Consider the following 13,870-nt stretch of genomic DNA (forward strand, 5'->3'; position numbering starts at 1 on the left):
TTTGTGATATATGATATAACTGTAGTGAAAGAAAAATTGACATCCAAGCCCTACATATGAATAATCGTGAAGAAAGTGAGTATATGTATTATTTGTGGTATAATAAGTGTATCTGCACATAAACAAAATCTGGGTAGTGTAACTTTTAGTATTTTGATATATTTTTATATTTTTAGCTATTACTGTTTAGAAGATTTATATGAAATGATGTAATTACTACAGCTATTAGATGGAAAATAATTGCATCTAAATAACCTAAAGTAATGTTTTAATATTACTTTTTAAATTATAAAAATTGTATCTTCTCATTTCAGAAAATTAGAATATAGGATATACAGGTACAGAATTTCCTAAGCATCATTATAACCACTGTTAATATTTTGTTTTGTATTTTTTCAGTGTTTTACTTCATGCATATAGATTTTTTTGGTTTGTTTTAATCATTCTGTATTTATTATTTTTATAACTTTTAAATGAAATAAAATGTCATAAACATCTTCCTGTAGTGTTGAGTCTTTATAACCATTGTTTTTTTTTTTTAAGATTTTATTTTATTTATTTGAGAGAGGGAGACAGTGAGAGAGAGCATGAGCGAGGAGAAGGTCAGAGGGAGAAGCAGACTCCCCATGGAGCTGGGAGCCTGATGTGGGACTCGATCCCGGGACTCCAGGATCACGCCCTGAGCTGGAGGCAGTCGTTTAACCAACTGCGCCACCCAGGCGTCCCTATAACCATTGTTTTAATAGCCCTATAGTACACTACCTAAAGATAGATCTTAATTTGCTTAACTGTTCCTCATTGTTGGGGTAATTGTTTAAAAACATTTCAGCTTTTATAACTAACATGATCATGAATATTTTTGTAAATATTGTTATTACCACATTTGGTGTTATTGCTTATAGGGGAATTCCTAGATATTTTTTTATTTCTTAATTCATACCAGCAAATGCTTTTCCAAAGAGATTATGCCAGTTTATAATTCCACCAGAAAGGTATAAAACTATTCCATTGTAGAATTCAGCATTATATATTATTTTTTTATAGTTGTTCTATAATTAGGGGAAAAATCATGTTGTTTTACTTTGAATTTATTAGATGACTGGTGAAGTTGTGTATTTTTGTATGTTTGGTTTCTAGTTTCAGCATCATAATTTCTTCATATTTCTTCAGTTCCAGTAACATCTGTTTTTTTCTGTATAGACATTTTGGCCTACTTACCTTGCTTGATTCATGTACTTCATGCATTGTTTTAGAGATATGGGGTACCTGGCTGGCTCCGTCAGTAGAGCATATGACTCTTGATCTTGGGGTTGTGAGTTCAAGCCCCACATTTGTGTAGAGATTATTTAAAAATAAAATCTTTAAAAAAGAGAGAGAGGGGCGCCTGGGTGGCTCAGTGGGTTAAAGCCTCTGTCTTCGGCTCAGGTCATGATCTCAGGGTCCTGGGATCAAGCCCCACATCAGACTCCTTGCTCAGCAGGGAGCATGCTTCCCCCTCTCTCACTCTGCCTGCCTCTCTGCCTCCTTGTGATCTCTCTCTCTGTCAAAAAAATAAATAAAATCTTTAAAAAAAAAAAAGAGAGAGATAGCAGTTTGTCAATTAAACATATATACATAAATCTCAGTGATGCATTTCTCTCTCTCTCTTTTTTTTTTTTTTTAACTGTGCTCAGGGATGCCTTCAAATGAATGGTTCTGAAGAAGGGGTAATACGTTATGTTTGTACTCCATATTGTTGTCCAGGAGTATTGTGGAAGAATATATGGGAACAGACTTGATAATTTCAAAAATCTAGAATTTTTTTTTGAATCCAGAAACTTCAAGGATAGATTATATGTAAAGTATATGTTTCAAATATGTTGAAGTAATAGTTTTTAGAAGTCTGAGAATTTATTATTGAATTGTGAATCTTTTTTTCTCCTGTAGGTTGGAAAAGAGACTGTTCAAACCACTGAGGATCAAATTTTGAAGAGAGATATGCCACCAGCATTTATTAAGTGAGTAATTAAAACATTCTTCTCTTGCTAAGCAGAATAATCCTCTTGTTAGAAAAGAAAATTAACTGATTCCAGGAACAGCTTTTTTTTTTTTTTTTTTTTAAGTATTTACAATTGAAATTTGACTTTTGATCTTTTAACACTCTGGTTTCCTACTGTTGATTGTATTCATTGCTGTTAAGCATTTTTGACATAATAATTTTTAATAAAACTATGACTTCTGAATTTCATTGTCTGGAATGGGAAGGATTTAGAAACATTCTGACCTTAGCAGGCATTTATCTGGGTAATATGCTGAACACCTTCGCTTGAAGATAAGGAAATAACAATAGATACAAAGTTCAAAAAAATTAATTGCAATGTATTTCAGTGGCATTTTAAATTTAAGTTATATTTACATATCACCCAAACTCCTACAAACCATTTTTCAGGTGTTATGGCCTATCCTGAGTAAAAGCAGAGATGCTAACTTTTTTTTTTTAAAGATTTTGTTTATTTATTTATTTGACAGAGATCACAAGTAGGCAGAGAGGCAGGCAGAGAGAGAGGAGGAAGCAGGCTCCCTGCCAAGTAGAGAGCCTGATGTGGGGCTCAATCCCAGGACCCTGGGATCATGACCCGAGCCAAAGGCAGAGGCTTTAACCCACTGAGCCACCCAGGTGCCCCGAGATGCTAACTTTTGACTAGTTAAAACTTTGTTAAGTTCTTGATTATGTTTTCTTTGATCAATGGCTTTGTTCTGTGGCAGTCAAGTACTATGTAAAAGTAAAGGCTGATGCATAAGGCAAAAAAACCCCAAAAAGTAGGACCTCTGCAAGTCAAGAGTAAGGTAAGTCTATTCAGTTACAAAAAGGAAGGGCAAAGGATTTGAATAGGTACCTCAAAAGAGAGGAAACCCAAATGGCCAAAAAAAGATGAACAGGTGATTTATCTCATTAGTCATCAGAGCTGTGCAAATTATTCTGTTAGGACCTCTAAATTAAGAAGTCTGGTAATATCAGTTATTGATAATGATGTGGAACAATGGAATTCTCATACACTCCGACTGGGAATGTAAAGTGGTGCAGCCTCTTTGGGAAACAGTTTGGTGTTAGTAAAGTAGAAGATAGGCAATTCTTAGAGAAACTTATGCTCATGTACACTAGGACCTAAATATGAAAATATTGGTATCAACATTGCTCATGATGACCCTCTGATCTATTTATAGTAGAATGGAAGAAAACAATTATGGTGTAGTTATAAATTAGAATACTAATCAGTAAGGAAAAGGATTGAAAATGGTTAATTTTATGTCATGAATTTCAATTAAATTTAATTAAAAAATGAATGAATCTAAAAAATGAGAGAAATGAATGGTAGATATGTAGGTAGATCCCATTTATTTAAAGTGCAAAAACATGTAGAGATAAACTGTATTGTTTAGGAATGCCTGCTTATGTGATAAAATGATAAAGATAAGAAAATAATGCTTGTAGAAGTCAGGATAGTAGTATTTCTGGGAGGAAGGAAGAGGGTTATACTTGGGGAGGGGCACATAGGGGCTTCTAAAATGGTAATAATGTAAAAACAAACAAACAAATAAATAAAATGGTAGTGTATTTCTTGATATAAGTATTGAATTATATAGGTGGTTGTTTTATTCTTTGTATTATACATATGTTTTATACAATTTTCAGTATGTATGTTACATATCACAATTTTAAATAATGTGAGAAGTATTCCTTTATTTTTATCCTCCTTATGTTCTGTTTTCTTTGAACAGATGCAAAATTTCACCCATATTGATGTCTTCTTATTTCTAACTTACTTGAGTGGGTGCTTCTACATAACGGTATTTCTGTTAATTCTGCAAAATATTCATATGTCAGGAAGTAAGGGGCCAGAGCATCTTTTTTTTTTTTTTTTTTTTTTTTTTTGTAGAGCCTGTTTTGTGGGAGTATCTTCTCTGACTTGCCTTCATTGGATTCATTAACCTCCAAGGCTTCTTCCAGTTCTAACCAATATGAGCCTACTTTGTTTACATGCCATTTCATCAGCATGGTAATATTAAGATGAGTCCTATGCTGTCATTAAACACTGTAGTTAAACTTACATTTTTTAGAAATAGAAACACAGGTCTAACTTGTACCTGTTTTCCCCTCAGCCCCTTGGAAGGTACACGGTGTGGGCAGATAATGTACAGAGGGTTTCAACATCAGGTGGATATTTGAACTACATAACCTCTTAGAAAGTTCCTTTCAGCCCTATCTTTTAAGTCTATGAATATCATTTGGTAAAGAATTTCTTTAGGAAACTCATTTCTGCTCATTCCCAGAGATATATCCCTGAAGTATGCTATGTGCTCTCACAGGCTTCCTTGGGGACTTGGAAAAAAAAAAATTAAGGAGTGTGTCTTAGTTGTGATAATATTTTTTAAAAGTAGGTAACTTTATTTATTTATTTATTTTAAAAAAGATTTTTATTTATTTATTTGACACAGAGAGAGAGAGAGAGATCACAATTAGGCAGAGAGGCAGGCAGAGAGGGGAGGAAGAAAGCTCTCTGCTTAGCAGAGAGCCCGATGCGGAGCTTGATCCCAGGATCCTGGGATCATGACCTGAGCCGAAGGCAGAAGCTTTAACCCACTGAGCCACCCGGGCGCCCCAAAAGTAGGTAACTTTAAAACAAAATAAAACTTCATTGATTGCCCTTGGTAACCCGGACACCAGTCCCCTACTCTGGTAATAATTTATTTATTTATTGGTAATTGGTAATTTAGAGAAAAAAAATTAAGCATTTATCTTGCCTTTCCAGAGGTTCTTCAAAAAATTAAAAACAGAACTACTGTATAATCTGGCAATTCTACTTCCGTATATTCATCCAAAGGAAACAAAATCACTATATCAAAAAGATATCTGCACTCCCATGTTCATTGCAACATTTCTTATAATAGCCAAGACATAGAAACAACCTGAATGTCCATCAGAATGAATGGATAAAGAAAATATGGTGTGTGTGTGTGTGTGTGTGTGTGTGTATACACACACAGTAATGGAGGGAAGTGAAAGAAGGTGGTTCAAAGGTACAGAATTCAGTTATAAAGATAAATAAGTTCTGGGGATATAATGTACAGCATAGTAACTATAGTTAACAGTACTGTACTGTATATTTGGAAGTTGCTAAGGGAATAGATGTCAAAAGTTATCCTCTCCCCTCCTCCAGTATTGTAACTGTCTTGCCCCCTGTACAGACTATCTCAGAGTAGCCTAATAACCCTAGTTGATGAAGGGAATTCTAATCAACAAATGTGGAATTAATGACAGAATTAGAAAGTCATAATTATGCAGTTTTAATTATGCATAATAAAATTATGCAATTTTAAACAGTTGATTTAGATAGGGATCATCAATAGATGAAACCGTTCAGAGGTTTTAACATTTATTCCACCATGGAGGGGGAAATCCTGGTCTCCGTGGGGAATCAGGGAAAAACACTATGTTATGATCAACTGAAAAATTTACTGAGCAATGTTTAAAAAGTACATAACTTAATATGTTACTTGGAAATAGGATAGAGTATAAATAAAATGGCTATGGTTGTCAAACAGATTTGGGGGGCAAATATTCCATAATTTAAAATATTATGGCTCTTCATGCTTTTCTTGCTTTTCTTTAGAATGCAAAATGTAGCCGAAAATAACTTTAGTAGATGCCTTGGCTTGAAGGGGGAGGGGACAGAGAGGGGAAACAGATGGAAGCAGTTAATGACATCCTTGGAACTGTTGAGTAGGACATTCTTTTGGGCTGTTTGGTTGATGTTTGGAGGTTTCCAGGGCATGACAGAGCTTCCTCTGTCATCCACTTTTACAAAGACTTCTAAATAGTGTCTGCTTAGGCAAGGCTAAAGGCTAAAAGATGTTTTAAAAATTTATTCTTAGATTAATTTCTGCTCCTAGAATGTTAGAATGTCAGGACTAGACAAAACAGAAGACTCCTTGCCTGTAGGTAGATTTATACCTAAGCAATCTGATAATACATTTAGAGATTTTTTAGGGAAAGATATATTTTTCAGGATTTTTTACATTTTTAGGATGGGGGGGTTGTCAAAATCACATCATGGTCTATTTGAGAGACTGGCAGTTAAGGTCATATGGATATATTGGAGAATAGGTTTAATATCAGTTAAAAATTATACATCTGAGTTACAAGTTTCAATGAGGGCCTTCTTGTGCTTGGGCAATTCCTTATTGTAAAAGTGAGAACATTATAATATAGAGCAAAATTTGCACTGTTACAGAAAGGCTTTCTCTTGGGTGGAGCAAAAGCTATCTGATCTCTAACTGCCCTAGCAGATAGCATTGACAATTTACTAATTTTACCCAAGATTGTAATAATAGCCACACTGTTGCACAGGAGGTGTAGGGTTGCGTGATGATTGCTAAAGAAACTGTCTCAATCTTCATAAACGTGAGGAGTATAACGGTCATGCCGTACTGTTATAATATTGGTTAGATTTGCATAATATTGGTTAGATTTTCCCTGTAAAAAGTCATTTGTTCCTTTAGAGACTGTCAGCAGAAGAGTATTTTGCATCATTGTCAATCATCATCATTATCAGGCAGCAGCAATATTTATGTGTAATTGATTAATAAGCTAGATATACTAATTGGTTAAGTATTTATTGATTACCTTCTATTATGTCTAGCATACCACATGCTACATAGATGGTAGTTCTTACCAGTGTATTTTGAGTGATCACATGTAAGATGTATTGTAAGTTATTTGTTAGCAATAATAAAATGTCAAAATTTGCAAATGCTTTATTTTTTTAAAATAAATTGAGCATATTCAAGTCACATGCATAAAGACATCCTTCTCTTCCCTGCTTACTAGGTAATTGCTTTTTTTTCTTTTAATTTTTATTGAAAAATTGAAAATTGAAAAATTTTTCTTTTAATTTTTATTTTTATATTCAATTGTTTTATATTATGCTTTTTTAATAAGAAAGATATTAGTGAAATTATAGCTGTTATGGCTGGAAATTGTGTGTAATTCCAGGTACACACGTGGGGGAATGTCATACATAAGGGTTTATTCTTTTTTTTCTTATAAGATTTTATTTATTTGTTTGACAGAGAGAGAGAGGATTGAGAGTACAAGCAAGGAGATTGGCAGGCAGAGGGAGAGACAGAAGCAGACTCTCCCTGAGCAGGCAGCCTGACTTGGGGTTGATTCCAGGACCCCAGGATCATGACCTGAGCCGAAGGCAGATGCTTAATGAACTGAACCACCCAGGTGCTCCCATGTGGTTTTTATTCTTCTGTGTATCATGGAGGAACAAATTTCTGTTGCAGAGAAATTCTTTTAAGATGCTTTAAGAAGGGGGTGCCTGGCTGGCTCCGTTGGTAGAGCATGCAACTCATGATCTCAGGGTTGTGAGTTCCAGCCCCATGTTAGGTATAGAGATTGCTTTTTAAAAATAAAATCTTAAAAAAAGAAAAAGTTTAAAAAAATGCTTTAAGAAGTTTCAAATTGAAGAGCTGTAATGTGGAGAGGCACCTGGGTGGCACAGTCCATTAAGTGTCTAACTCTTGGTTTCGGCTCAGGTTTGATCTCAGGGTGGTGAACCTGAGCCTGGTGTCTGGCTCCTGCTTAGTGTGGGGTCTGCTTGGAGAGAGAAACTCTCTCCCTCTCGCTCTGCCCCTACCCCACCACTTACACACTCTCTCTCTCAAGTAAGTAAGTAAATAAATAAATAAGAGCTGTAATGCAGACCGACTTTCACTATATAATAGCAATGCAGAGAAAGTGCTATCACCGTAAGCAGGAACAGAAGAAAGAGGTTGCATGTGGGAAGTGGGATTTGGGAAAGATAGATATGGGGAGACGGAAAATACTCCGGGTGGAACGCACTGCAGAAGCAAGTCATAGGGCCTGTGAGGAGAGGGACAGTCATGTTGGGAGTGGTAGAAACTAAGCCAAGGTAAGTTCTGCCAGGTGATAAAGGTGCTTGGAAGCCAGGCAGAGGAATTTGGAATTGGTTAGCAGAGAAGCTTTCCAGTTGTTTTTTTTTTTAATAAAGATTTTATTTATTTATTTATTTGTCAGAGAGAGAGAGAGAGCGCGCGCGAGGGAGCGCACAAGCAGGCAGAGTTGCAGGCAGAGGCGAGAGAAGCAGGCTCCCTGCTGATCAAGGAGCCTGGAGTGGGACTCCATCCCAGGACCCTGAGATAACGACCTGAGCTGATGACAGTGGCTTAACCAACTGAGCCACCCAGGTGTCCAGAAGCTTTGCAGTTCTTGAGCAGTAAGATGACAAGCTGAAAGTGGTTTTTTACCATTTACCATAGCCAAATACTGGGTGGATAATAGGGGCTAGTGAAGGAGAGTACGCTCTATGAACCTACCACATTCATTTTCTACCAGTGTGGATTTACTTCCAGATGGATTCCTTATAGGTAAAAATGTTTATGGCAAACTATTTTATTTGGCTTGAAAAAATTGCTGTGGTAGTGTACAATGGAATTTCATTCTTATTTCTGCAGCAGGGCAGAAATGAATGTGGAGGCAGTTTTTGGATCCTATCCAAGGGTGTTCAGTATCTGAATGTATGAAAATGAGTCACTTGTGAGGTGGTCCTTGTTGTATGAACTCCTTGAAAAGGGCATCAGTGGCTTTGTCTATTGGCAGGCAAATGATAGTTTGATTTAGAACTGCAAAGGGTTGCCACTTTCTGTTCAGTGTGCCTCTGAACAGTCTGCTTGAAATCATCAAAACTTGAGTTGATTCACCAGCTTGGATTATTTTTGAAACATACTGTAATGTCTAGGCCTATTGAATAAAAGAATGTTCCTAAAATACCATGTGAAAGGGTTTATGTACTATTAACAATCTGCGTGATTACCATTAATCATATTTCCTAGAGAACTGCCCTGTTTTAACTCTTAAACTTTGTTAGTAACCCCAATTACAGTAATATTTGTACAGTTTTACCTTGATTGATATTTGTGTACTACAACGAAGAAATTTACAAAGGGTTGAAACATGCTTTCACTTAATTTAGATCTCTTTAGACCTAAAATAGTGGTGTCATATTTTTAGATCGCCAGCCCTTATATTTAGCTTTTCCTTTGCTTATGATCTTGAACACTCAGAATAATCTGTGGTGAAATTTATATTTTTAACCACTCTTCTCAGTGAAAGTGCCCAGAATATCTCTTTTTAGAATTAATTCTTTGATCATACCACTCAGTACACTTTGCTTATCTGGGGCTCATGTGTGATTCTAATGTTTTATTTTTTAAGTTGAGTTTTTTGGTGATCCTTTCCATTGCTATTTAAGAGAAGATTTTTGTCTCTTAACATAGATAATCAAGGTTCTGTGAGACAGTTATTCACATCTGCTGGCTGACTTACTGCATTTTTGACCTAGAGCAAACACTCATACTTTAAATAGTTCACCTTTGAACTTGCTACATTAAACATAATTGTGTACTACTGTGTTTCACAGAGTTTCTCAAACAAAAATGATTTAAGTTTTAAGTCTTTTCAGTAATGAACTCTGAGTCAGGATTATTAATTTGCAGAAGAGTTCCAAACACTTTGACAGGGATCCTTGGTTTACTTTGTATACTTTCTGATTAAGAAATAAATCAAACTTTAAATGTGTAACCCTTTGGTTTCTATTTCTACAGAGTAATCAAAATCATATGATTGAAAGAAAAGGGACCAAGGGAATTCACATTTATCAAGTACATACTATTGGGCCAGGTATTTACATATTTCTGTCTTCTGAGAACAACAACTTCAAGTATTGATAAATTGATTTACAGTAAAACACTGAGGTTTGACCAACTTTAACTCACCCATGAACAGCTCAGCTTCTTATGTGGCAGGACACTTCCTGTTGGTGGTCTTGTGGCTTCTGATTCCATGTTCTTTCCACCATCTGACCTTCCATGAAGTCATGTGGTCCATCCCTCTCTCTCAGGCAGTGCTAATTTTATACCACTCATAGATGATAACAGTTTACACTTTTCCCAAGTATTTCCACAGAAGGAATATTACTGATGTAGTTTGTGATGTATTGCAGTGTCTTGCAACTCTTAAACTGTAAAGAAGTTAAAGTCATAACATTTTAAGGTTAAAAGGAATCCTAGAGATTATTTACTCCAACTGCTTTATTTTGTAGATGAATGGAAGTCATTGGCTGTGTTTGCCTTGCTGCTCCAAACCAAACAGAAATACTATAAATAATTAGACACAAGTATTCCTTTAATTATTACCTTGACTGCTCCTATCTAGGTCAAGTCCCAAATCAAGAAATTCTCAAGATTAAAAAAAACTCTTTTTTAAATAATGGGCATCCTTTTTTTTTTTTTTTTTTAAAGATTTTATTTATTCATTTGACAGAGATCACAAGCAGGCAGAGAGGCAGGCAGAGAAGGAGTGGGAGAAGCAGGCTCCCCGCTGAGCAGAGAACCCAATGTGGGGCTCAATCCCAGGACCCTGGGATCATGACCCAAGCCGAAGGCAGAGGCTTTAACCCACTGAGCCACCCAGGCACCCCTCAAGATTAAAAATTTTTCCCCACATCTGTTTAAAATCTTTATTGTTCTTTCCTTAGTACAGCAAAAGAGCCTTATAAAAATATCTCCATTTCCTGAATACCTTTTATGAACTGGGTACTTTAAGTTGTATCCTTAATTCACCTCATCTTGTAGTTGAGGAAGCTAGGACCCAAGGAAACTCAGGAACTTGTTGCAAAGTCTCCCAGTATGCCAATGGCAGAGGCAGAATTCAAACCCTGGCCTGACTCCTATGCTGCGTTCATTCCAGTATGCTTAGACTCTTTCTCACTTCATTACAAGGACCTCTTATGGGCTAATAGCTTTTGTGAGGCTTAAATGAGTGAGATAATGTATGTGAAAGTACCTGAAAAAAAAAAAAAGACATTTGGTGATTATTAGTTTCCTTCCTTAGCTTCTCAGTCTTTCTCAGTTCTTCTCTTCAAATAAAGTAATTGCTTTTTTAAGCGTTTCTCAGAGAACATTTTCCCCCCATTTTTTTTTTCGGTCTCCTATGGTAAGGTCTTTAAAAAAAAAAAAGCAAAACAAAACAAAATTGCTTGTTTTTATTTAAAGCTCTTTCTGTACCTATTGAGATGATAATACACTTTTTATCCTTTATGAGACAGCCGGTCTACTCATAAACATAGATTTTTTTTTTTTTTTTAAGATTTCTGTCTTTATTTGTCAGAGAGAGAGAGAGGTAGGCAGAGGGAGAAGCAGGCTCCCTGATGAGCAAGGAGCCCGATGTGGGACTTGATCCCAGGACTCCGGGATCATGACCTAAGCCGAAGGCAGACGCTTAACCAACTGAGCCACCCAGGCATCCCTGAATATAGATTTTGTGATGGTGAACCATCTTTGTGTTTCTTTTCTTTTTTTTTTTTTTTTAAAGATTTTATTTATTTATTTGACAGACCGCAAGTAGGCAGAGAGGCAGGCAGAGAGAGAGGAGGAAGCAGGCTCTCTAGGTAGCAGAGAGCCCGATGCGGGGCTCGATCCCAGGACCCTGGGATAATGACCTGAGCCGAAGGCAGAGGCTTAACCCACTGAGCCACCCAGGCACCCCCATCTTTGTGTTTCTAGGATAAACCCTACTTGGTTGTGATTTTAAAAAAGAAAATACAGTGCTAAATTCAATTTTGCTAATATTTCAAAAGGATATTGCTTCTTTATCCATGAAGTATCTTGATCTATAATTTTCTTGGTTTGTTCCCATCCAGTTGTGGTGTCAATGTTATTTTAACTTCATAAAATAGGATCTTTTTCTAGTTTTTGAAACAGTTTACATAAAATAAACATTATTTGTTTTTTTTTTTTTTTTAAAAAGATTTTATTTATTTATTTGACAGAGAGATCACAAGTAGGCAGAGAGGCAGGCAGAGAGAGAGAGAGGAGGAAGCAGGCTCCCTGCTGAGCAGAGAGCCCAATGCGGGACTCGATCCCAGGACCCTGAGATCATGACCTGAGCCGAAGGCAGCGGCCCAACCCACTGAGCCACCCAGGCGCCCCAACATTATTTGTTTTTTGAAAGTTTGGCCAAACTTGCTTATAAAACCCTGGGTCTAGTATCTTTTGGTAGAAGAAACTTGATTACTCATTCAGTGTCCTTTTTTTTTCTTTCTTAAGATTTTTATTTATTTATTTGACAGACAGAGCTCACAAGTAGGCAGAGAGGCAGGCAGAGAGAGAGGGGGAAGCAAGCTCCCACAGAGGAGAGAGCCTGATTGCGGGCTTGATCCCAGAACCCTGGGATCATGACCTGAGCTGAAGGCAGAGGCTTTAACCCACTGAGCCAACCAGGTGTCCCGTCCTTTTTTTTTCTTTATGTAATTCCAGTCTTAAATTCATTTTGAGTCAACTTTGTTAATCTGATACTTTTCTTAAAAGTTACCCATTCATCTAAGCTCACAAATTTATTAGTATGAAGTTCATAGTGACTTACTGTTATTTTCATCTGTAACATTTCTAGTTATATCACCTTTTTTGTTTAGTATTTTGTATTTCTGCCTTTTTTCTTATTATGCTTCTAGAGATTTATATTTTATTATTTTCCCTGTATGGTTTATTTTATTAAATTCTTTCATATTAATTACTTACCTTAACTTTATTTTTTGTTTTTTTAATTGAAGTAGAGTTGACACACAACGTTATATTAGATTCAGGTGTACAACGTAAGCGATTTGACAATTTTATACATTGTGCTGTGCTTACAAGTGTAGCTACCATCTATCACCATACAACACCATTGACTATATTTCCTATGCTATACCTTTTATTCCCATGACTTATTCATTTCATATTGTTTATTATTTAAATACCTTATTTTCAATATTTGTCTTCATGTTCAAGCTTTCTTTTTAAAAATAAATATATTTTAGGCTCTTAATTTTATTCTAAGTTCTACTACAAGTTTGGAAGCAGCTATTGGTATGTTGTATTATTATTCAGTGTACTTAAACTAAAGAAAAGGACAAAAACAGTTTATCCATTTCTCTCATCCCCAACCCTTGCCTCTGGCAACTGCCAGTCTCTTCTCTTTATCTGTGAGCTTGGTTGGTTGGTCATCCATCCATCCATCCGTCCATCCATCCATCCATTTATCCATCCATATATTTATTTGATTGATTGATTTCACATATAAAAGAGGTGATATGGTATTTGTCTTTCTTTGTCTTATTTCACTTACCATACGCTCTTGAGGTCCATCCATGTTATAGATAGCAAGGTTTTTTCTTTTTTTATGGCCAAATAATATTTAATTATATAAAGCAGTTTCTTTATCCATTTATCCATCCATAAACACTTAAGATGTTTCCATATCTTGGGTATTCTAATAAGTAATGTTGCAGTGAACATAAGGGTGCATATATCTTTTAAAGTTAGTGTTTTCATTTTATTTGTGTAAATACTGAGAAGCAGAATTGCTGGATCATATGATAGTTCTATTTTTAATTTTTTGAGAAACCTCCATACTGTTTTCCATAGTGGCTGCATCAGCTTGAATTCCCACCAACAGTGTACAAGAGTTCCCTTTTCTTCACATCCTCTTCAACACTTGTTATTTCTAGTCTTTTTGATAATAGCCATTCTGCCTGGTGTAAGGGGATATCGCATTGTGGTTTGGATTTGCATTTTCCTGATGATTAGTGATTTAGGGCACTTTTTCATGTGCCTGTTGGCTGTTTGTATGTCTTCTTTGGAAAAATGTCCTTTCATATCTAATGCCCATTTTTAAATTGGATTGATTGGGTTTTTTTTGCTCTTGAGTTATAGGAGTTCTTTATATATTTTGGATATTAGCCCCTTATCAGATATACAATTTACA

General features: G+C 35.8%; 1 protein-coding gene across 2 annotated transcripts in view; it reads left to right on the forward strand.

Moving 5' to 3' along the window:
• VCL (vinculin) overlaps window positions 1-13,870 on the forward strand; it is a 117,417-nt gene that overhangs the window by 37,644 nt on the left and 65,903 nt on the right. For both annotated transcript variants that reach the window (XM_044239868.1, XM_044239867.1), the window contains exon 2: window positions 1,927-1,997. In XM_044239868.1, the coding sequence (XP_044095803.1) occupies window positions 1,927-1,997 (71 nt within the window). The remainder of the gene's footprint in view (window positions 1-1,926; window positions 1,998-13,870) is intronic.

The sequence above is a fragment of the Neovison vison genome, chromosome 2 (genome assembly GCF_020171115.1).
Source record: "Neovison vison isolate M4711 chromosome 2, ASM_NN_V1, whole genome shotgun sequence".
NCBI classification, from domain to species: domain Eukaryota; kingdom Metazoa; phylum Chordata; class Mammalia; order Carnivora; family Mustelidae; genus Neogale; species Neogale vison.